The following is a 24,372-nucleotide window of genomic DNA, read 5'->3' as shown; positions in this document are numbered from 1 at the left end:
GTGCAGTGCAGCTGACATACGGTGGGGGGCAGAACCGCCTGCTGCCAACTGGGGAATCCTGGAGGCTGCAATACACCAGGCTGCTACCAATGCCTGTGCCTCTCTTAGCCTGCAGGCAACCCAGGGAGGAGGCCCAGAGCAGGGCACAGAGGTGGCTGTGGGGCTGTTTCAGCTCATAGGCACCATGAGGTCTCGGGGGGGCTTGGTGACTCAGGGTTCCCAGAGGCAACATTGAATAATGGGGTGCCCAACACTGGCCCTGGGGGGATGGTTCCCCAACCCCACAGATCTCACTGCCAGGACTTTTCCCCTGAGACTCAGCCTCACTTTCCCCTTTGTTAATTTCTCCCCATCCCCGCTGCTGCTTTTGCCCCTAAATACTTTATGGTCAAAAACAGAACCAGAAATAAGAGAACACCCCAGATCGTGGCCACAGAAAACACTGAGCCTAGGACCAGTTCTCCATCCACATCTCACACTGCCCATGAGACCTCCTGTTCTCAGCCATATCTCTGACCACAGTCCTGCCTGTCTGAATGGGCAAATCCCTTCATGCAGCCCCCCTCCTCATCACCCCCAGCTAGGATGGGGGACTCTGGAAAGTCTGGAGGATGCAGCCACATTTGGACTGGCCTCCCCCCTCCTCAGACGCAGTTGGTGGGGACAGAAATGAGGAGACCCTAGGAGGGGGGAGTCTAGAGGGACCTGGGATTGTTCTGGGGTTGGTCAAAATAAAGGCCCATCAGGGCTGAATGGAATTTGGCCCCAGAGGGGGTGTTGCAGGGCCCTGAATGGCAGCAGGGGCCACGTTTCTCTGGGTCTCTGTCTCTGGTTTGTTTGTTTCCCCAGCTGCCCCCACCAGAGGGCTCTGGCTGTTGCTCCGGGCGGGGAGGCCGCGCTGGCTCCTTTCCCTGGCCAGATGCTGCTGCAGCTGCCCTGTGAACCAGGAGCCCAGGCTGAGCCACAGCTGCTCCCTCAGAATTGAGTTTTCCCCCTTTAATTACTGAATATTCACATTAAATCTCCTGCGTTATGGTGCTTTTCCCCATAGTCCAACACTGACACTAGAATTCCCTCCGATTTCCCTCCCGTCCCTGGAATTCTCAGTAAGGCTGAGACTGGGCCATGGGAATGTTTAGTAAATTTCACTGCAGAAGTGTGGGGAAAACACCAGGAGTCACAGAAAGGTCATGTGGCCAGACCTGGTCTGGCTTTAGCCCCAGACGGAGCATCATGAGGGGTCACTCTCCACCCAATGGGGGCTGCTCTCTGTGTGACTGGGTCCCTCCTCCCCCCAGACAGCACCCAGAGTGGTCACAAATCTAAACTTAATTCCTCCCCGCTGCACACACCCCGAGCCCTGCCACTGACACAGGCAGCAGGGAGCCCTGGGTGATGCTGCGTTAACAGGGGCAGGGTGGGGGATGGAGCCGGAAGCTCCCATGGCACTTGGGGGGTGGGGGCAGCATCAGAGGAGGGGCAGGTGACTGACTGTGGGGGGTTGGGGGCTGGGTTTGGTTAATTATAAATAATTGGGGGGGTAACGGGGCATAGTCTGCAGAGGACATTACATCAATATTTAATGAGTAGTTGGGAGTTTAAGGGGCCCAGCCCACTGGCCCGTTAGGAGCCAGGCAGCACCGTTCGCTCCCCCATGTTCTGTTCTGTTGTATTCAGTCCTTACAGCCCCTCATCCCTGCAGGGTCCCAGCACCGTCTAGTCAGGCACCAGCCACACAACTCACATGCGTCCCCTGGGATTCTCTCCTGCTCCCTTCTCTCCCCAGGGGCAGGGATTTTCAATCTGTTTATCAATTGGTGGATGTGGTGCCTGCCATGCTCTGTGCGCTGGTGACTGGAGGCAGGTCTGACATGTTCCCTGGCACTGGGAACCCAGCGTGGGGATGTTTGGGGGGGTGTCTCAGCTCTTGCGGGAGTTTGTCCCATAGCCTGGGAGCGGCTCTTCAGCAGCCTCACAGATCCCGATCAGCAGCTCAGTGAGTGCAGGGACCCCGCTCCCTCTCCACGGCTTTGACTCCATCCTGGGCTTCCTGTCAACAGCCCCTTCCCAGCCCATGTCCCTGGTCTGCACTGACCTTTCTGCTGCTGGCCTCCCATTGGGGCCATGGGAAATGGCAGGGGAGGGGCCAGCACAACTAGCCCTGTCCCTGCATGGTTCTGATTCCCAATTCTGCTCATTGTCAGGCAGCCAGGCCAGAAATTAAAGCCAGGAAAACAAGAATAAAGTAACATGGATCCCAGTGACATCTCTACTGGGTCTGTGCATTGACAGGGGTTAATGTCACACCCAGCATCAGCATCTCAGCACACAAGGGAGCTGTGCTGGCGCCTGGTTGTGTTATTGCAGGGGGGATACAGAGAGAGAAACACAAAGGAAAGTGAATGTCTGTGAGGATCTCATGATTCCCGTAGTGTGTGTGGGCTGCTCAATCAGCCGCGTCACTAGGAATGTACGATGAAGCCCTTTTAACACTGCAAAGCCAACCTGCTTCCAGCCTGCCCCTGTCTGACCTCAGCACGACACTCGCCCAGCTCAGGCTCACCAGCTCCCTCCCCACAGATGGTACCGAGGGCGGGAGCTGCTGTGTGCAGAGCAGGGCAAGGAGGGGTTAGGGGTGCAGTTGTACAGGAAGATGCCAGGTGCAGGACGTGGAGGTGTGGAGGAGCCGTGGGGTCGGGTGAACATATGGCGAGAATGGGAGACAAGCTGCCTGGGCTCCTTCCTGTGAGCCGGTCACATTTACCCAGCCTGGGCCCATCACTCACAAAGCCCTGGGGCTGGGGTCTCACTCCCCTTCCCCTGGCCAGCCACCGAATTCCCTTCCCCAGCTTACCCCACCCCCCATCACACTGGGACCAGCTCCCCCACATGGCTGAGTCTGTAGCACAGAGTGGCCCCGTACAGCAGGGCCCCGGCGCTCTCACTCCTGTCCCCGCGCTGGCCCCTGGGGCTGTTTCACTCCCCTCCATGGGCAGATTTCAGAGTAGCAGCTGTGTTAGTCTGTATTCGCAAAAAGAAAAGGAGTACTTGTGGCACCTTAGAGACTAACAAATTTATTAGAGCATAAGCTTTCGTGAGCTACAGCTCACTTCATCGGATGCATTTGGTGGAAAATTTTTCCACCAAATGATCCGATGAAGTGAGCTGTAGCTCACGAAAGCTTATGCTCTAATAAATTCCACCAAATGCATCCGATGAAGTGAGCTGTAGCTCACGAAAGCTTATGCTCTAATAAATTTGTTAGTCTCTAAGGTGCCACAAGTACTCCTTTTCTCCATGGGCAGAGACTCCCCCAGGGCAGAAAATGCCTGAACATTCCCATCTCGGAGTCAGATAACACAGTTATTGGCCCTGAGGGGACCTGGAAATCCCTCCAAACCCACTCCCATGTTACCCCCTCCCTCTATTGCACAGACGCCTCCCTGCTAGGTAACACTGAGTGGGGCCCTATTAGCACAGATAAAGGTCTCACTTGTGCTGGTCACTGTGTGTAACGGAGATGCAAATTCCTTTATCAGGCACTGGTCAGCATCCCCCAGTCATGGCCCCTCATGGATACCAGCTTAGCAACGTCCACAGACAGATCTCTAGTGCAGTGACTGGCTACAAGAGCTTCCTGAACCATCGCTTCTTCCCCAGTGTCGATGAGATCCAGGTCTCAGTGCGGCTCCCAGAGGCTGCTCAAGGCGTGTCGTAGGGCTCTTGGGGTAGTATTGCAGCAGCAGTGATACACTCGAACCCAGCAGCAAATGGACAAAATTTGGCCCAATCCCAACTTTTAAATGGGGGATGGGTCATCCTGGGAACTAGACACCAGAGCAGGGGAGGGCACGCAGGTAAACAGGTCAGGAACAGTTGCCTGCAAAGCAGTGTGGGATAGCTATTGGAGGACTGCCAAAGTGGTGTGCAGCAGGATTGTGTGCACACACACAATGGACAGATAGAACTCTATTTGCAGCATGGGGATCCACTTTGCAAGAGGACTCCAGAGTTCACCATAAATGCAGAATTAGTGTGCTGGGAAGGATTGTGGTATGTGTGCACATACGTTTTTAAATCAAATCAACTTAATCCAGTTTAAACCCCCTGTATAGACAAGTAGGTTGGCCACTGACACATCCCCAGAATACTGGACATTCCAGAACTTCTGGAACAGGATGGGCTCACCCTCGCTGGCTTGACTCTGCCCCTGCCATCATGACTTCATAGGTACCTTGCGTGTGAAGTCATGCTGAATAGAGGATACCATTTTTCAGAGTGTGCTGCCCTGCCCCTGTTATGCTTATAAAAACTCACAGAGTCTTTTGCAGGGGAGAAGGCATTACACCGCATTTATTTAAAATGCTAAACAAGTACTAAAATCAGTATATATATACACACACATATCCAAAAGGTTTTGCAGCTGGTGTTATAGTTTCCAGTCCTTATGGTTGCTCGAGTCAGCCTAGTAGCCAACTAGACCAAACACAAGTGGGAGCTGGGTCTCTGTTGGACGCATCCAATGCTCCATTATTGGTACAGAATGAACCCAAAGTCTCCTGGCTCCTGCCCATCTTTATAGCAGTTGTCTCTCGGGTAAGTCTATGGATTTTGCTGTATTAGCTGGGATTCGTTAATTACAAATCTGCCATTCTCACAGTCACCTTCCATCAGTGGTGTCTGAATCCTTAATCACAAACTGGGTACTGGATGTTTACACAGCTGCTCCTTATCTTAGTTCTTAGTTTGGGGTGGATGCGTTTGCACTTCAGGGTCATCAATTTGCACTCCTGGGATCATCAAGGCAAGGGTGATACTGACATCTCCGTTACCTTCACTCTTTCTTCAGTAATTAGGCCCATCTGCTACTAATATCCTATCTCTTATTTGCTACACACACATACCTAGTTCACACAAAGAATAGCTATCCATTCTTTTACCAAGCAATGAGAGGAAACAGCACAGGGTTCTGTTAAATAATTTTCTAACAAGCATACTTGTAACCGAAGATCATGATTTTGAAACAGATCTATTTCCTATCACTACTTTAGCTTATAAAACAAATTACTACTAGCTTAACAACTTCAAAACAGCTTAATAGATCAAGGGAACTTTGTCAGGGCTTGGGTTCTTTGGCTAATATCCCCACCCGTGTGACCGAGGTCATGCTGGCAGCAGCAGGGTGGCAAGCTCTGCATAATGGCATCCTCCATAATAATACCAGACAAGACCAAGTCTGGTACTGGACAGAAAAAAACCTTTCCAAAATCAGGACTGTCCGATTCAAAACCAGACGAATGGCCTGTCTAGAGATGCGCCTTACATAAGTTTTTAAACCAGTTTTCTTTAACCTGCATGAAAGGCTTTGTGGACACACTTATTTTGTTTTGAACAAGACTTATTTCAGTTCATCTCAAGTCAACTAGGAATCAGGTTAATCTAAACTGCAGTAAGATGCTTTTAAAATGAAGTAAGAGGAGCATCCACACAGGGATTTGCTCTGGTTTAACTAAATTGGTTTAAAACACAATTTCAGTGAAACTGGTGCAACTGTCTGATGTAGACAAGGCCTGAGGCCTTGCCTATGTTCCAAGTTGCACTAGTTTAATTTAACCAGTGTAAAACCCAATATGGACACACTTATCTTGGTCCAGAGTGGCCTATTTTGGTTTACCTTAAGCCAGTGAGAACTCTACTTATGCTAAATGGACGTGAGCTTCTCTTAGCCCTGTGTTTGTCCCAGTATAACTATTTTGGTCAGAGATGTGATTTTCTACCTAAATAGTTCTAGCACTACAAACCATAGTGCGGCTGCATTTAGATCTGTATAAAAGTGATTCCTCCTGGTAGAGCCTATTCACCTCCCCATAAGGGAACAGCTATACTGATATAAACATGTTTGTACAGGTCTAACTCCATCCGCACTGGGGGGGTGGGAGGGGTGGTTAATCACATACGTTTACAAAGGCACTGTTAGTGAAACAGGTGTGAATGCACATGCAGAAAAGGCCTAGCATTGACAGTTGTGGTGATGAACGTGTTAATTCACAGTTAATGAGCTTGAGTTAAAAGAGGCCCCAACACTCTACTGGACAAACCAAATGGGGAGTCCCTTCCTGTCTCCCCATCCAGGGGACTCCAGGTGCAGACTCTGCCCCACTGACTGGCTGTCGCACAGGGGAAAGTGCTACTGGGTTTCTGAAGACAATACGGAGGGGACTGGGAGCCATGTGGTGGCTTGGCAAAGAGGACTCAAGACCTAGAGATCTAGGACTTGGATGAAATGGTGATGTGAAATGTGGGGGCTGGGAACTACAGCTGCAGAGAGACGTGGTCTTTCCTGGAAGGCAGAGCAGAGGAGTAGAAGGGGCTGGGGAACTTCAAATACCTTCCCTGACTGCAGGAAGCCCCCATTCTTTCTGGGGAGTGGGGAGACAGCAGCCAGGCAGGTTCAGAGCAGTTATTTGTCTGTGCATGTCCTCTCCACTTCCCATGCAATGATCCTGCAGTCTTCAGTTATGAATACAATGCACGCAGGGAGTCAGCCACCTGTGTGCCTAGGGGCATAGCAATGGCAGTGATGGTCTCTGCCGAAGAACAGGTTTCATAGTAGCAGCCGTGTTAGTCTGTATTCGCAAAAAGAAAAGGAAAAGTACTCCTTTTCTTTTTGCCCAAGAACACTATCACATATGATAAGAATGCGGAGACATGAAGACAGGAGATAGTGGTGTGGAAAGTGTGATGGCCCCAGGGGCACGGAGGGATATGGTGAGAGAAGCAGAGACATCAAAGACATGGTGGAGATTGTAAAAAAAAACATGCTCCACGGGAGTCAGAATGGTCTAATGGTTATGGCACTGGACTAAGAATCAGGAGACCTGGGTTCTCTTTCTGCCCCGTTGGGTAAATCAGAAATTCTTAGTGTACAGACTATAGATTAAAATGGGTTTGACTTCTTCAGGGGCAAGAAACTGTCCAGAGCTGTGGCATTTGAGGCTCTTTCAATTATCATGTGCTGGTTCCATCAGGCAGTTTGTGTCTCCCCTGCTTGGTTTGGGTCCCTCTGGTTTCATTGGAAAGACAGCAGAGTATCCATGTAGTTACTGAAGGTTCTGGTCACCCTGGTGCCTCTGTCATATGCTTTCCAGGAGTTCATAGAGGATATCATTTTTGTTTTTGCATGTTAGAAATAATTTTTTATTAAGCACCAGCTTAACATCATTTGCGGACAGTACTCAAATGGCTCGCTGTTCCATTTCCCCCCGCAGATTGACAGCTTTTCCTCATAAGCACTTATTCTTCCTTGGTATAAAATGTATATGAAACAAAGACAAAATATTTTAAACACCTTACTGCAAAATGCTTAACATTGTGGTTGTATCTCATTGCCTCTTTATTGCCCAGTTCCTGACAAACTCTTATTAATGAACTGTCTCTTCATGAAGCAGATCCAGCAAGGCGAATATCCTGCTTGGATTGGACTTGACTTTAAAACCCCTGCAATGAAGTGGACCTGAGTGGATGGCTCCCTGTTAAATCAAACATGTTGCATCTTTCCCCATGTTAAATACATCTGAAGTGTTTTTAAACATTAGCTAATCTAATTGTTTATCATTATCTGTATTTAATATTGCTGCACAATAAAGCCTCTAATCAGCTATAACAAGTGCACATGTGAACTAATGGATGACATAGTGCAGCAACAACTTTTATTGCCCATTGTACTGGCATAGTGACAGCATATTTATGCAAGTTTTCAATTGCAGAAGTTTGGCCTGTATTTACTTCTGGAAAACACCAAAAGTTAGATTCTGACTGTGTGAAGATATCAACTATTATAGAAACCACATTATAACGTTTACTTTGCTTACTATATATGGGATTATAACAAAAATGTCATAGGAAAGATCCAAATGATAATTCTAGCGTGTGTTCTTGCACACAGGTTGTTAACCCTGGGAATTGCTGAGAGCAGATTTAATCGGGCTATATCCAGTACCACAGAAGCGATACCAGTATGTACTGACAGCTACAGATGATTTTTCAAAATAGGTAGAAGAATTTCCACTTAGAACTATGAAAGCACATGAGGTAGAGAAGAAGACATGTAAAATTATATATCAACACGGCTGCCTAGAGCAGATACTGGCAGATCTAGGTTCTGAATTGAATAATGAGGTAACAGTTTACATTTGGTGTTACTTTCACTATATGGTCAATTACACACTCATGGCCGTGTGAGGGGGCTGTTAGCAGCTACAAACTGAGCCCTTTGGAAGCCGGCACTCTGTCACTGAGAGCACCCACAGCACCGGGTGCAGTTAGAGTAGGATGGACTGAGTAGTTTGGGTTTGGAAGGGCAGAGGGGATCACTTGCACCTGTAGGGAGCCCGATGAGGTCACTAGCTCAGTGCTGAGAAGAAAGCAGCAGTATAAAAGTCTGAATCAGGGAGCAGGAAGAGGGCTCCTCGTAACTGCTGCCATGTTGTGATGCACCATAAAAAGTAATAAATGCATCACCTTTAAAACTAGGGCGAGGAGCCTAGGTAACAAAATGGAGGAACTAGAGCTACTGGTGCAGGAAGTGAAACCAGATATTATAGCGATAACAGAAACATGGTGGAATAGTAGTCATGACTGGACTACAGGTATTGAAGGGTATGTGCTGTTTAGGAAAGACAGAAACAAAGGTAAAGGTGGTGGAGTAGCATTGTATATCAATGATGAGGTAGAATGTAAAGAAATAAGAAGCGATGAAATGGATAAGACAGAGTCAGTCTGGGCAAAAATTACATTGGGGAAGAAAATTAGTAAAGCCTCTCCTACGATAGTGCTTGGGGTGTGCTATAGACCTCCGGGATCTAATTTGGATATGGATAGAGCCCTTTTTAATGTTTTTAATAAAGTAAATACTAATGGAAACTGCGTGATCATGGGAGACTTTAACTTTCCAGATATAGACTGGAGGACCAGTGCTAGTAATAATAATAGGGCTCAGATTTTCCTAGATGCGATAGCTGATGGATTCCTTCATCAAGTAGTTGCTGAACCGACTAGAGGGGATGCCATTTTAGATTTAATTTTGGTGAGTAGCGAGGACCTCATAGAAGAAATGGTTGTAGGGGACAATCTTGGCTCAAGTAATCATGAGCTAATTGAGTTCAAACTAAATGGAAGAATTAACAAAAATAAATCTGCAACTAGGGTTTTTGATTTCAAAAGGGCTGACTTTCAAAAATTAAGGAAATTAGTTAGGGAAGTGGATTGGACTGAAGAACTTATGGATCTAAAGGTAGAGGAGGCCTGGGATTACTTTAAATCAAAGCTGCAGAAGTTATCGGAAGCCTGTATCCCAAGAAAGGGGAAAAAACTCATAGGAAGGAGTTGTAGACCAAGCTGGATGAGCAAGCATCTTAGAGAGGTGATTAAGAAGAAGCAGAAAGCATACAGGGAGTGGAAGATGGGAGGGATCAGCAAGGAAAGCTACCTAATTGAGGTCAGAACATGTAGGGATAAAGTGAGACAAGCTAAAAGTCGAGTAGAGTTGGACCTTGCAAAGGGAATTAAAACCAATAGTAAAAGGTTCTATAGCCATATAAATAAGAAGAAAACTAAGAAAGAAGAAGTGGGGCCGCTTAACACTGATGATGGAGTGGAGGTTAAAGATAATCTAGGCATGGCCCAATATCTAAACAAATACTTTGCATCAGTCTTTAATAAGGCTAAAGAGGATCTTAGGGATAATGGTAGCATGACAAATGGGAATGAGGATATGGAGGTAGATATTATCATATCTGAGGTAGAAGCGAAACTGAAACAGCTTAATGGGACTAAATCGGGGGGCCCAGATAATCTTCATCCAAGAATATTAAAGGAATTGGCACCTGAAATTGCAAGCCCATTAGCAAGAATTTTTAATGAATCTGTAAACTCAGGAGTAGTACCGAATGATTGGAGAATTGCTAATATAGTTCCTATTTTGAAGAAAGGAAAAAAAAGTGATCCGGGTAACTACAGGCCAGTTAGTTTGACATCTGTCGTATGCAAGGTCCTGGAAAAAATTTTGAAGGAGAAATTAGTTAAGGACATTGAAGTCAATGGTAAATGGGCCAAAATACAACATGGTTTTACAAAAGGTAGATCGTGCCAAACCAACCTAATCTCCTTTTTTGAAAAAGTAACAGATTTTTTAGATAAAGGAAATGCAGTGGATCTAATTTACCTAGATTTCAGTAAGGCATTTGATACCGTGCCACATGGGGAATTATTAGTTAAATTGGAGAAGATGGGGATCAATATGAACATCAAAAGGTGGATAAGGAATTGGTTAAAGGGGAGACTGCAACGGGTCCTACTGAAAGGCAAACTGTCAGGTTGGAGGGAGGTTACCAGTGGAGTTCCTCAGGGATCGGTTTTGGGACCAATCTTATTTAATCTTTTTATTACTGACCTTGGCACAAAAAGTGGGAGTGTGCTAATAAAGTTTGCAGATGATACAAAGCTGGGAGGTATTGCCAATTCGGAGAAGGATCGGGATATTATACAGGAGGATCTGGATGACCTTGTAAACTGGAGTAATAGTAATAGGATGAAATTTAATAGTGAGAAGTGTAAGGTTATGCATTTAGGGATTAATAACAAGAATTTTAGTTATAAGTTGGGGACGCATCAATTAGAAGTAATGGAAGAGGAGAAGGACCTTGGAGTATTGGTTGATCATAGGATGACTATGAGCTGCCAATGTGATATGGCTGTGAAAAAAGCTAATGCTGTTTTGGGATGCATCAGGAGAGGTATTTCCAGTAGGGATAAGGAGGTTTTAGTACCATTATACAAGGCACCAGTGAGACCTCACCTAGAATACTGTGTGCAGTTCTGCTCTCCCATGTTTAAAAAGGATGAATTCAAACTGGAGCAGGTACAGAGAAGGGCTACTAGGATGATCCGAGGAATGGAAAACTTGTCTTATGAAAGGAGACTTAAGGAGCTTGGCTTGTTTAGCCTAACTAAAAGAAGGTTGAGGGGAGATATGATTGCTCTCTATAAATATATCAGAGGGATAAATACAGGAGAGGGAGAGGAATTATTTAAGCTCAGCACCAATGTGGACACAAGAACAAATGGGTATAAACTGGCCACCAGGAAGTTTAGACTTGAAATCAGACGAAGGTTTTTAACCATCAGAGGAGTGAAGTTTTGGAATAGCCTTCCAAGGGAAGCAGTGGGGGCAAAAGATCTATCTGGTTTTAAGATTCTACTCGATAAGTTCATGGAGGAGATGGTATGATGGGATAATGGGATTTTGGTAAGTAATTGATCTTTAAATATTCAGGGTAAATAGGACTAATCCCCTGAGATGGGATATTAGATGGATGGGATCTGAGTTACCCAGGAAAGAATTTTCTGTAGTATCTGGCTGGTGAATCTTGTCCATATGCTCAGGGTTTAGCTGATCGCCATATTTGGGGTTGGGAAGGAATTTTCCTCCAGGGAAGATTGGAGAGGCCCTGGAGGTTTTTCGCCTTCTCTGTAGCATGGAGCATGGTTGACTTGAGGGAGGCTTCTCTGCTCCTTGAAGTCTTTAAACCATGATTTAAGGACTTCAATAGCTCAGACATAGGTGAGGTTTTTCATAGGAGTGGGTGGGTGAGATTCTGTGGCCTGCGTTGTGCAGGAGGTCGGACTAGATGATCAGAATGGTCCCTTCTGACCTTAGTATCTATGACTCTATGAAAACAAAAAGTAGTCCCTAGCAATGCCATGTGATGAGCCTCCCATCACACTCTGCTCAGATAGCTCTTCAAGATATTAGGTTCAATCGCTAATTTCAAGGAATTAGACCAATCGGTCACTATTTTTACAGATCATTCCAGAAGGTGGTGAACAGAACCCAGAGGAATTGTGATGAATTTCCTGGAGCAACTTTATTTTCTTTGTATTCTAAAACTCACATGACAACAAAAATAGCACTCTTTCATCTGATTCATGGCCGAGAAGAAAGGTTTCCCAATAAAGCTTCACCAAATTTTATGTTATGTGTCATTAAATGCCAGGGTCTTTAATACAATTAAGTTATTTGTGATGATTCAGTAAAGGAATACAACCCCTTCGCTATTCCTTTATCAAACTACATTTGGTGTGTCCTTATAACCAAGAACATGAAGAGCCAGGCAGTACACTGAAATCAACCGTGGGCACCGACAGTACATTGCCTGCAAATAATATTTCTAAAGAAAAATAAACTAAAAAATGGATATTGTAGAAGAGATTTCTATCTGTAGGTAGATAGCATGTTCTGTTTATTGATGTGAGAAAAAGAAAGGAAGGGTCATATCTTGATTGCTGATTATATGTAGCTAGAAAGCTAAAAATCACATGAATTAATGCTGACAGAAGTTCAAAGAACATTACATAATCTTGTGTAAGTTAATTTAAATATATTGCTTAATTAATTCTATCATTTTTTCACCTATTAATTTTCAAAGATGTGCAGGAGGTGGGTGTATGTGCCCTGCCTTCCAGAGAGAACCTGTCAAGACAATAAAGGGGGGGGGAGAGAGAGCAGCTGCACATGTGTGTAGTTGTGATGTTTATGACACACGTATTTTGTAACTAAACAACCCAGTCTGACAATTTAATAGTTTATTTTGTTAAGATAAATATTTTGGATTTCTTGAAATTCCACAGTTGAAATACAAATGACGTTATTTAGAGAAGTTAAACTTCAATATAGATTTGAGGGAAGAATAAAAAAAAATGTAAGTAATTCCGTTGCTAAAAATATGTTTAGATGCTTGTTTTTGAAATACGGTTGAAATGTAAATTGAAATATTCTTGTATTTATACCTTGTTACAATAATATTTTCTAAATTAGAATAATCTTTTTTCTTTCATATTTTACCTTGAGATTTCACAGTGGTAGAATATTCTGACAGGAGTGAATGACTATATATGGGATGCCAGACACTTGGCAATCCCTAGCCCTCACCTTTCCCCATCCACCACCATCTGCTACTCCTGTGGTACGGGACGGGGAAAGGTGAGGGCTGGGGGTTGCCAAGTGTCCGGTTTTTGACTGTTGAAAAGGGAAACTGGCAGCATCCGGTCAGCACAAAACGTCCAGTTGCTGGCAGTAACTGGCTTGCACAACTAGGGTCAGGAAAAGCAGCAGCACTGGGGGGGGGGGTCAGTCTGTGCTGCGGGTGTCACTGTCAGGGACGGAGATTCCCTCTGGCTTGAGCTGGGACTGGGCAGATTATCAGGGGAGCTGCATTTTCACCCCCAGAGTTGGGACCAGGACAGAAATAAGGGCGGAGCGTCCCGGAGAAGGTGCCAGTGAAAGTGAAGAGATGGGACCTGTCAGTCACATTGTAAAATGAGACCTCGCCCGCCTCATAATCCAGGAAAATCCCCACCCGGCTGGGCCTGACCCTCACGGGGAGGGGGGTCGGGGGGTCGGTGCTGGCCTTGTATTCCCCATACCACAGCCACATGGCCCAGTATCCATCCTCAGGGGTGTGTGTGACCCACCCCTCCCTGTTCACAGATTCCCTACAAACTCCCAGAGCCCACTCAGGCTTGTCTCCCACCCCCACCTCCCAGTAACGCCTCCCGCCTGCGAACCCCTCAGCGCCCAGGACACAGACACAAGGATCAAATCTCTCAGGATTGTTGGGCAGATCCTGGCGTGTGTGTCCGTCTCTCACACGTTTCCGATCCTCAGACAGGACGAGCCAGGGATTTGCCGTGTCTGGATCCAGGGTCACGTCCACTGGGGAGAGAGTCACAGAGTCAGGGCTGGGGCAGTGGCTGGTCACTCGCATCAAAGGGAAATTAACCTGTGTGTGTGCACATGTGGGAGAGTATTGTTGTCTGAGGGGAGTCAGGGACAGTGAGTGGGGGGGGGAAGGGCGGGAGGAGTGGGGGTGGGGTGGGAAAGTGTCAGTGGGGGTGGGGGGAGGGATGGGCAGGTTCTGATGCAGGGAGAGGACAGGGGAGGGGCAGGTCACAGGAGCAGATGGGGGGGGCAAAGGGGAAGGGCAGGCACAAGGGCAATTGGGGGGAAAGAGGAGCAGGTACCGTGGGGGGGAGGGTGAAGGGAGGGGCAGGTTCCCAGGGGCAGAGGAGAGGGGTGTGCACCAGGGCAAAAGAAAGGGACAGACCCCAGGGGGCACAGGGAAGCAAGGGAAGGGGCGGGCACCAGGGGGAGAGGGATGTGAGGGAATGGGGGGCTCCAGTAGGGGAGGGGGGAATCAGGGAGGGACTGATGCCAGGGAGTGGGGGGGATGAGGAGTGGAGCAGGTGCCAGGACCATGGTGGGGAGGGAACGGGCAGGCACCAGGGGAACAGAGTGAGGCAGGAGCCTGGGGGCAGAGGGTGTGGCTAGGGCAGGGGCAGTGTCACCAGTAGGTGGAGGAGGGCAAGAGGAGGGGCAGGTACTATGGGGCTGTGGGGGGGGGTGAAGAGAGGAGCATGTGCCAGGGAGCAGAGTGGGGTGATAGGAGGGGCGGGCACTGGAGGGGGCTAAGGGGGAAGGGGAGGGACATGCATCAGGGCGTAGAGTATGTGTGAGGGGCAGGACTGCTGTCAAGGGAAAGAGAGATGAGGGGAGGGGTGGGCACCAGGGGTTCAAAGTCTGGGCTAGAGAAGGGGCGGGCGGCACTGGGGGATGGGGGGAAGGGAAGGGGCTTGCATCAGGGGATACAAGGGGTGAACAGAAGGGCATGCGCTAGGGAGGCAGAGGGGGAGTAGAAGGAGGGGCTGGCACTAGGGGAAAAGGAAGGGGTGGGAGAAGGTGCAGGTGACAAGGGGACAAAGAGGGGTGAGGGGTAGGGCAGGTTTCAGAGGGACATGGGGGGGAAAAGGGTAGGGCAGACCCCAGGGGCAACAGTGGAGGGAAAGGGCAGTTATCAGGGGGAGAGGGGCATGAGGGGTGGGTCACAGGAAGACAGAAGTGGGAGGAGGCAAGGGGTAGTCACCAGGAGAGATTTGGGGGGTGAGCTGAGGGGTAGATGCAAAGAAGGGAGAGAGGAGAGGGGCGGGCACTGGGGGCAGAAAGTGGGGTGTGGAGAAGGGTGGGGCCTAGGGGGCAGAGGGGTGTGGAGATGTGGACACCAGGAGGGCGGGGGGGGAGGGGTGGAACCCAGAGAGTATGAGAAGGGGAAGGGAGGGGCAGACACCAGAAGGCCCAAAGGGGGAGCAAGGGAAGGGGTTTGCACCAGGCAGGCAGAGGGGGCTAAAGGGGCAGGCACCATGGAGGCAGATGGGGGCAATGGTAGAGATGGGCCTCAGGGGGGCAGAGGAGGAGTGAACAGAGGGGCTGGCACCAGGGGACTAGAGGAGGGGTGAGGGGCGCAGGTTTCAGGGAGGCAGAGGGCGAGGGGAGGGGAGGAGGAAGAAGTAAGGGGAAGGTGGCAGGGGGGAGGGGTGCAAGGGAAGGGGCAGGCGCCAGGGGGTGGAGGTGAGGAAAGGGGCTTGTGCTGAGGGGAGAGGTGGGGGCCAAGTGGGAGAAGGAAGGGGCAGGAACTGGAGGCAGAGTGGGGGAGAGACAAATGGCTGTGTGACAGTAGTGGGGCGTGGGATGAGGAAGGCACCGGGGTGAAGGTGGGGGGGTGGTGAAGGAAGGTGTGGTCATCGGGGTGGGAGGGCAAGGGAAGGGGTGGGTGCTAGGGGCTAGAGGGGTGAGGTGAGAGATGAAAGCTGGGGGACACAGGAGGGAGAGCAGATGGGCAGGCAGCAATGGGACAGGGGGAGGGACAGGCGCCGGGGACAGAAGGCGGTAAAGGAAGGGGGCAGAGAAAAGAAGGGAAGGGTGTGTGTGCCAGGAGGGAGCGGTGAAAGGAGGGGTGGTCACAGGAAAAGTAGGGGGTGGAGCAAGTCATGGGTGATGGGGGCAGAGGGATGTGAGGCGAGTGAGTCAGTGGGGCAGAGGGTGGTGAGGGGATAGGCACCAGGAAGGAAGGGTGAAGGGGATGGTCAGGTGCCGGGGGATTGAGGGAGTTGAGCAGAAGGGCAGACACAGGGAGGGCAGAGGAGGGGAGGGACAAGCACCAGGGGCAGAGAGGGGCGAGCAGAGAGGCAGGGCAGGTGGGTAGAGGGAAGTGTTAGGAGAGGGGATCGAGGAGGGGCAGGAGCCAGAAGGTCAGAGGGGGACTAGAGGAGGGGTGGGCACACGGGGACGAGGGAAGGGACAGGTGCCAGGGGTCAGAGAGGGTGGGGAGAGGGATGGGTACCAGGTGGGGCTGAGGGGGGTAAGAAGGATGGCGCATCTGCACTAGGGATTTGCATTGGGGTACCGACATGACTGAGACACTGCTGTGCCAGGGGCCATAACCCCTCCCCTCACTGTGGGTATGGATCAATAATTACAAGGTCACTGGAGCAGGGGAGCTGGACTCTAGGCTTCTAGGTGGGGCCTGACCCACTGGGCTGCAGAGTCAGTCTCACTCCCATGCTCAGGCTCATGGCAGTGTTTAGACACCGGGGCACGTCATCAGCAGGAGAGATTGAGGGAGCCCCACACCAGACATCCGGAGCCCAGCGGTTCCAGCCCTCACCTGAGGTGGGGAGACCCACATTCCAATTCCTGCCCCACATCACACGGGGGGATTGAACCTGGGGCTCCCAGCTGAGGGCCCAGCCACTGGGCTAAAGGCTAGAAGGGACGTGGTGGCACCTTTTTCTGGTCATTGATACTATTCAGCAAACTTGACATGGATTCAGGAATAGTTTCAGTTGACCCAAAATATAATTTTTCAGCAAATAAACTATTTGCTCCCAAAATGACACCCAGCTCCATTTCAAACGTGTCCCAGCAACTTAGGAGCCCAGATCCCAGTGACTTGCAGTGAGTGACTATCAACATCCCCAGAAACACAAAGTTACGGGCAGGTCAGACTCAGGACATCAGCTATGAAACACTCCAGAGCTGCTGTTAAATTTGCCCTTGGTAGAATAATTCCCTCTTGGGCTCCCATAGTTCTTTTACTGAAGGCTGTGGGGAAAAAATATATGGCCAGTAGTAATTAGTGACACTAACAAGGGCTAGTCTGAATGAAAGAGACCTTGGAAGAAACTAGCTGCAGATTTATGTGATTTCAGGGGACACCATGGTAGTCATGGACTATTTTTCCAAGTATATAGAAATAGTGTACTTGAAAGACGTAACATACCAGAATGTTATAGAGCAACTGAAATGCACTTTTGGTCATTTCAAGGTTCCAGAAGAACTTGTGACAGAGCATGGACCACAATTCACCGACATAGAATTTAATTTATCCAAACAAAATATGATCTTCCTCATATTACTAGAAGCCCATATTACTCTCAAGCGAATGGAGAGGCTGAGAGCTGCACAGACAGCCAAGAATATCCTTCAGCAGGAAGATCCATTCTTTGCTCTACTGGGTACAGTGCAGCACAACTCCTGATGGCAAGACAACTCAGAACTACCCTCCCAACTTTGGAAAACAATCTATCTCCAAAGTAGCCAGACACATATAGAGTAGTCAAATCCAATAAAAAAAGGCAAAAAGAGCTTACAATCACTTTTGCAACAGACATCACTTAGAAAACTACCAGGCCTTGAACCTGGTGACCATGTGTGTGTCAAACTGGATGGAGAAAAAGAATGGAATACTCCAGCTGTTGTAAAGAAAAATAATTCAACACACAGGTTGTATGTGATCGAGACCAAGAGAGGAGAGTTCAACAGAAACTGTCAACATCTACAGTTCGTTCCACAGAAAGAACAATCAACTGAACAAACTCTGCAGATGACGGATGCAGAGCAAGAAGATGACTCAAGGATTCCAGACCACACATAGTCAGTCATTGGAACTAATGGACAGCCAGATGATCAGGTTTGTGACCTGTTCGGTCATGTAATTAGAAGACCAGTACCATTCAGAGACACTTAACAGACTGACTCGCACTGACCTTCAAAGACAGTACCATAATGTAAATATAAATGGTAGGAATGTAGAACTTAAAGGGGGAGATGTAATGGATCGTTAAACTGTATTATGTTGTTCAACCACTAGGTAGCGCTGGTGTAAAATACCATATTTATGCGACCCTCAGCCATAGTTGGCAGAACATTAAAGGATTTTGTGATGAACACATCTGGTATGCATCTGGATGAGAGGGAACCCAGACAAATCTGGAAGTAATTAAATCCCTAGGTGGCTAGTTGGCAGCTAATGAGCCTGATAAAGGATTACCAGGGCTCAGTTGAAGGGATCCTAAGGACAGGAAGGTGCTGAGGAGAGGAGCTCCGAGGAGAGCTCACCAGAGCAAGGAGCCTGGAAGGGGTGCTCCTGGAGCAGTGGTCCCCAAACTGTGGGTCGTGCCCCCCTAAAGGGTGTGGAGGAACATTTGGGGGCATGGCTGGGCCTGGACCAACTCCCATGTGTGGCAGGAAGGGAACACCACCCAGCCCTGCTCTGCCCCCAGCTCCACTCCAGCCCCACCCTAAGCCCCAGCTGCAGCTCTGGCCCCGGCCTCAGCCACTGACTCCCGGCCCTGCTGTGGGCTGTGACCCCAGCTGCAGCTGCAGCCCCAACCGTGGTTCCGCCCCCCGCTGAAGCCCCTGGCCCCAACTGCAGGTCAACTCCCAGCCACGGCCCCCGGCCCCAATTGCAGCCCCGTTCCTGGCTCAACTCCCGACCACAGCTCCCGGGCTAGGGGTGCAAACCAGATAAGGGAGGGCAAGACCAAAAATGTTTGGGGACCACTGCCCTAGACAGAGGAGCTCCCCTAAGGGGGAGGAGCTGCCAGAGATGACAATGACAGCAGCAGCTGTAGCAGGACAGAGCCCTGGAGAGCTGCCCCCGGCTGGAGAAAGTGGATGCAGAGAATAAAGGCACAGGCTGAAATGACCCCAGCTCCAGGAAGGAGGGCTGGAGTCATCTGATTCCAGGATGGAAACTAATCCAAGCCCAGCTCTGGGAAGGAGGACTGACTCCTGACTTGAGGACAGGGAGGAGCTTGAGTGAGAGCTGGAGGCTGGAGCAGAGTGAAGGAAAAGATTTTATTTTGGGATTTACTTGGACTCAGAGTGGACCCCGGGAGAGGACTTTTCTCTCGGATCTTTTGGACTGTGAGGTGTAATTTAAGGAGTGCTGAACAGGGTAAACTGAGGCAAGATGCTTTCTAAGATACCCTGAAACGGTTGAGGGTGGTACCTAAGGGGGCCACCCCATGATGAGTTTACAAAACTGCAACCCATTTAACAGAACTGCTGCCTCTTTCCCATGAAGACAGAGCCTCGCTCTCTTCAGTCTGTCTGGGTGGGCCCCTCACTGAAGCACCTGACCTCAACAGAGCCTGCATCACAGAGTGGGAACCTGGGGTGAACACAGCACAGTGTTTTGGGCCACCCACCTGGCTTCCAATGTCCCTGTCCCAACTCCCAGGCTGCTCCCGCTCCCCCTGCCCTGTCGTGTTCCCTGGGGGGGGGGTGACCCAGGGCCCAGCATGGAGCCATCAGGGTCCTACAATACTGTCTACCACACCCAGAAGACAGGCACAGAATGGGCTCAGGGTGTGGCTGGCTCCACAACGGGACCCTCGTGCCCCCTTCCCCAGTGTTTGCTGCTGCCCTTGCTGGGCTTTGTCTGCACTCAGACCAGGAGCCCTGTGGGGTTGGCAGCCCCTTGTTCTGTCCTGCAGTGCCTGGCTCACTTGTGGGCACTATACCAATAACAACACTCACTGCCCAGCCACTAAGGTCTGCATGACAGCGCGGGGCCTTCCCCATTGCATACGGGGACCCTGGGGTGCAGGAAGCCCTGGTTAATCTGCCCCACACATTCACCCAGCGATTCCCCTGAGCTGCTGGACCCGGGTCCCTGGGGTCAGAGCGTGGGCAGTCGAGTGGCACTGACTGGCTGGGGCTGCTGGGGTGGGTGGAAGGAAAGGGTTAATCCCAGCGCGGTGGCACTTCGCTGTCCAGCCCTGGCTGGTCTCTGCCCTCTGGGTGCAGCACAGGGCAGGTGTCTCTGAGCAGGTCCCTGCCCACTCGCCCGGCCATTTGCCCCAGACACAGAGAACCCAGGTGCCGCGGGAGGAGCAGCCCCAGCAGCGCCGCATTGGCCCTGGCACGGGCTGAGCCTGCGAGCGCAGTGGCAGAGGCAGTGGCAGGGTGAGGGGCTCGGCCATTGAGAGCAGCAGCGCCCCCCCAAAGGGGAGGGGTCCGCGCTGGGACAACAGGCCGGGCTGGGCCAGGGGCTGGGAGCTCTGGCAGCGAGCGCGGTGCCAGCACCAATGGCCCTGCTGGAGACCCTGGGCCTGGCCAGCCGGGAGCAGCTAGCGAGTGACTTAGGACCTGAGACTCTGCCAGGAAGGGGCTTCTGGGGGTGTGGTTGTGTGTGACAGGAGGCTCCCCAGTGGCTGGAGATTCCCTAGAATGAGGCACGGAGGAGCTGGTCTCAGGATCCCAACAGGCTCAGGGGCCAGGGGTGTGAAATAACCACCGCATAGCCATGCCCGATAGCCATAGATTGTGCTGGGCTGGGGGCAGTGAGGGAGGAGGGGAGCAGGGCTGGCAGTGGTCTGAAATAACCCAGAAGGAGCATCTGGCCTTCCTGACTCTAGCTTTGCCCTTCCATCCTGTTCTGATCGCTGCCACCTAACTCCTCCTCGTCACTCTGGCCATCACATAAAAAACAATGGCTAACATTTTAGGTTGTTTTGCAAAAAACGATGTAAGTATGTGAATGTGCAGATGGACATTCTGTAGTATCTCTACCTACCTTCCTGAGCTGGGATGTTTGTGACTTTGCTAAATGTATTAATAAATGATTTGTAAATATAAAAGAGTTCCTATAGTGTGAGTGTTGCAGCTGTGCACATCGGGGTTCCCAATTATATAATAATTTAAATGATACTGGGCCTGATCTTGGGACAAAAGCCTGTTAACCTTCAAAGTGATAACTAAAAATTCTTAAGTAATCAATATGTATCTATAGATGGGGCTACATGCCCCCTCACACCCACCGCCATCCCCTTCACTGGCCCCACTCTTTGTCCCCACCTCCAGGCTCTGGGGGTGGGGATATGTGCAAGAGGGCTGGCCCTTTTATGGGAGTTAGGGAACCTTTTTTCCCTTTGTTCCAGGCGTAGTGGGAGCTGGTGGGAGAAGGGAACAAACTCCCTGCTGCTGAGCATCATCCAACCACCTCCTCCTCCTTCCTTCCTCAGAACCCCCTGCTCTTCCCTGGCTTCCCAGCACCAACTGCCCCCCAACCCCATTCCTGTGCTGGTTTAATTCACACTGACTCACCCAGGCACTGGGCACTAGCACAGTGCATATGTGGAAAGTCCATGTCCTATGGCAGCACATTAGACTCAAGCTCTGTGACAGTCCCCTGGCATTATGGGGCTCTGCTCCCTGAGCCCTCCCGTCACTGCCCCTCCATCCAGTCTAGTGTCTTGTCCATTATCGGAGTAGTGAATGGATGCTCTTGTGGTTAAAGTGCTGACCTAGGAACCAGCAGATCTAGGCACAGCGTTGCCACAGCAAAGGGTAGTCAGGGCTTGTGGTCCCCGGGAGGGGACCTGAGGAGATGCTTCTCCTCTTTCCCTTGGGAGTAACTTTAAGGGTTTGTCTACATGGCGAAAAGCCCAGAGTAGCTAGTGCAGAACAGCTAGTCAGCACTGGCTGCTTGTGTGGACACCTTTATTCCATGCTAAGAGAGCCCTTGTCTCGTTTGTGTTAATCTACACTGGAAGACTATGAGTGCAGAATATTCCACACTAGCTACGCTGGGCTCTTCCCGTGAATTCCCCATGCTGACAAGCCTTAAGTGTGGGGAGAGGAGGTTTAAATTCCCAGTGACCCTTCTAGAGCCACCAGCTACCCCTCTGCCCTTCATCCATTCTGCTATTGCACCCAGCAGGGCTGGATAAGCTCATCAACTAGATGTTTCTGCCAAAAATGGTCAGCAGTGAAATAAACCATTCATTGACTGGAAGCTATATCATAGAAACAGAGAGCAGTAAAACAATTGTCTGTTCACACCAGCTCCCCCCCCCCACTGCAGGTACCCTAGCGGGGGTGTGAATAACCAAGCCCTCAGACTTTCACACAGACAATGACATTTTGCCCTACCTCTTAGTTATTGTGAGAGCTGTAAGAGGACTGAGCAGGGACCGAATATCGCAGGGAATGGGACTGAGAGTGACTATGGCAGTATCAGTGTTAGTTACCTGCGTATCTTCGGGCTCTGGTGAGTCCTGAAATAATCAAGACATGAGAATTTACAGACTCGACAAGTCACATACTGTGTAAACTAAACTCCACAAACCAGAAACGGAGCTTACCCAGTTCTGCCAGAGGGTCCATGGGAATGAGAGGGGAGAAAAGGGAAAAAAGAACATAAATGAATCAATAGGAGAGATTCTCAATTACATAAGTGCCCAGTTCTAAACCCAAATTACCAGGGCCGGATCTACGTTTTTTGCTGCCCCAAGAGGAATGCTGCCGAAACAAAAAAAAAAAAAAAAAAAAAAAAGGGCCGGAATACCACCCCTTGAAAAGTGCCGCCCCAAGCGTGTGCTTGGTTTGCTGGTGCCTAGAGCCGGCCCTGAAAATTACATTGGCTTCAGTGGGAATTTTACTGAGTAAAAACACCGGGATTAGGCTCCTAATCAGTAGTTAGGGCTTCTATCGCACCTGATCCTGCAAACCCTCTCCCCAGAAATCAATGGGACTGCACCTGTCAGGATCACTCATGTGAGTCAGGGTGGCAGAATGGGGCCCGTAGTGATAAAGGATTAGGTTCTCTCCCTTGGTCCGGTCATTGTGTACAGGGATGGCACAGACTGGCAGGAACCAGGCCCTGGACATCAGAGAATTCCCCTGGCGTAGGGAGAGCTCAGTGGGATAAAGCAGTGTAGCCTGCTCCTATGCCAGCTACCCCCGCCCTCTTCCTGGTGTAGGAGGCTTGTCAGGGACTACAGGCAGCTGGAGAAAATTAGAGCAGCCTCTGGGGCAGCCTGCGAATCATAACCATAGCCATAACCAGCTCCCTCACTGCCCCCTCCTCGAGCAGATCCTAGCACAGCAGAAAATCTGGGTCTCCAGCTCAAAGAACTCTTCCTTTATAAGTGTTTCCATAATGTGGATGATGCAGGTGTGATCCCAAGAGGTGCTGAGTGCCTGCAACTCCTGCAACCCAGGTGCCTGATTCTGCAGCTGTTGTGTGTGGAAGTCAAGAGGGCTTGGGGGCCCAATCCTGCTCCAAGCAAACCAATGGGCATGGGAGCATGTTCGTGGAGAACTCACACGGCTGTGCCCTTTTGGTATAAAATAATTAATGTTCTTGTTACAGGGTGTCTGTGGTGTCAGGGAGTGAAGTTTGTTTGTTTGTGTTTAAGAGTATTTCCAAGGGTTGATGTTGTGAAAAATAAAACTGTTAATATTCATATTTTAATACCACAAATTTTCCATCATTATTTCTGGATAATGTCTGGATTCCCCCTTGTCGTGTACGTTACCTGTACCAGTAACACATTAATTTTTTACGCGAACATTTCTTTGCTCACATAGTTCTGACTGTTCCTTTTGCAATTTAAAGCATAATCAAAACTAGTAAAAACACACTTACCTTTCACTGCCTCGTATTCCGCTAGAAAGTAAAGACATCATGAGTTAATGTTGAGTCTCCAAACTTAATGTACAATAGTCAAGCTAACAGCAACGTCTTCCTCACTGGTGATACGAATGTTTTGCAAGATTTGTCCATAAGATGCTAAGCAGAGCACAGCACAGGAGCTGGCTACTTATGGAGGCAGGCACTAACCTGTCTAGGGTTGCCAACTTTCTAACTGCACAAAACCAAACATCCTTTTCCCGAGACCCCACCCCTTCCCTGAGGCCCCGCCCCCACTTGCTCCATCCCCCCCTTTCCCTCACTCGTTGTCCCCCACTCTCACTCACTTTCGCGGGGCTGAGGCAGGCGCTTGCGGTGCGGAGGGGCTTATGGCTCTGACTGGGTCCAGGGATTAGGGGTTTGGGGTGCAGGAGGGGCTCCGGACTTCAGCAGGAGTTTGGAGTGTGGGAAGGGGTGTGGGGTCCTGGCGGTGCTTACTACGGCTCTCGGAAGTGGTCACCAGGACCCTGAGGTACTTAGGTGCATGGGTAGCCTGGGAGGCTTTGTGTGCTTTCCTCGCGGCTGCAGGCACTGCCCCTGCAGCTCCCAATGGTCACAATTCCCGGCCAAAATGGGAGCTGTGCAGCCAGCACTCAGGGCATGGGCAGTGCACGGAGCTTCCCTGGCTGCCCATGCGCATATGAGCCTCAGGGACCTAGCAGCCGACCCTGGACCCTGCCTTAGCCCAGGTCCCCACTGCACTGCTGATCAGACTTTT

General features: G+C 49.9%; 9 protein-coding genes across 24 annotated transcripts in view; 5 read left to right on the top strand and 4 right to left on the bottom strand.

Annotated features, from left to right (window-relative positions):
* The window catches only part of LOC119843336 (butyrophilin subfamily 1 member A1-like), a 1,931,986-nt gene that overhangs the window by 801,338 nt on the left and 1,106,276 nt on the right, over positions 1-24,372 (bottom strand). The window lies entirely within an intron of this gene.
* LOC119843287 (zinc finger protein 850-like) overlaps positions 1-24,372 on the top strand; it is a 1,467,609-nt gene that overhangs the window by 927,704 nt on the left and 515,533 nt on the right. The gene's annotated exons all lie outside the window — the stretch shown is intronic.
* LOC119843319 (zinc finger protein RFP-like) overlaps positions 1-24,372 on the top strand; it is a 555,398-nt gene that overhangs the window by 90,926 nt on the left and 440,100 nt on the right. The gene's annotated exons all lie outside the window — the stretch shown is intronic.
* The window catches only part of LOC119843341 (E3 ubiquitin-protein ligase TRIM7-like), a 430,179-nt gene that overhangs the window by 110,910 nt on the left and 294,897 nt on the right, over positions 1-24,372 (bottom strand). The window lies entirely within an intron of this gene.
* Positions 1-24,372, bottom strand: part of LOC119843274 (zinc finger protein 850-like) — a 1,382,451-nt gene that overhangs the window by 1,140,340 nt on the left and 217,739 nt on the right. The window lies entirely within an intron of this gene.
* LOC119843356 (zinc finger protein RFP-like) overlaps positions 1-24,372 on the top strand; it is a 1,128,717-nt gene that overhangs the window by 903,802 nt on the left and 200,543 nt on the right. The gene's annotated exons all lie outside the window — the stretch shown is intronic.
* Positions 1-24,372, top strand: part of LOC119843308 (butyrophilin subfamily 1 member A1-like) — a 910,188-nt gene that overhangs the window by 704,035 nt on the left and 181,781 nt on the right. The window lies entirely within an intron of this gene.
* Positions 1-24,372, top strand: part of LOC119843334 (E3 ubiquitin-protein ligase TRIM39-like) — a 707,078-nt gene that overhangs the window by 600,862 nt on the left and 81,844 nt on the right.
* LOC119843309 (butyrophilin subfamily 1 member A1-like) overlaps positions 1-24,372 on the bottom strand; it is an 845,206-nt gene that overhangs the window by 794,830 nt on the left and 26,004 nt on the right. The window contains exons 7-10 of one of the 13 annotated variants that reach the window (XM_038372523.2): positions 23,610-23,630; positions 22,324-22,329; positions 22,210-22,236; positions 12,977-13,771 (exon numbers count right to left, since the gene is read on the bottom strand). The exons of 5 other annotated variants lie outside the window; for them this stretch is intronic. In XM_038372523.2, coding sequence (XP_038228451.1) covers positions 13,212-13,771; positions 22,210-22,236; positions 22,324-22,329; positions 23,610-23,630 — 614 coding nt within the window. In that variant the 3' untranslated portion in view covers positions 12,977-13,211. Of the gene's footprint in view, positions 1-12,976; positions 13,772-22,209; positions 22,237-22,323; positions 22,330-23,609; positions 23,631-24,372 lie in introns of those variants that run through there. 7 more of the 13 variants (XM_043496789.1, XM_043496785.1, XM_043496790.1 and 4 more) reach the window with 7 other exon arrangements.

Source organism: Dermochelys coriacea, chromosome 14, assembly GCF_009764565.3.
Source record: "Dermochelys coriacea isolate rDerCor1 chromosome 14, rDerCor1.pri.v4, whole genome shotgun sequence".
Taxonomy (NCBI): Eukaryota; Metazoa; Chordata; order Testudines; family Dermochelyidae; genus Dermochelys; species Dermochelys coriacea.
Note: the sequence above shows the minus strand (reverse complement) of the source record. Positions and strands in the feature narration are given on the sequence as shown.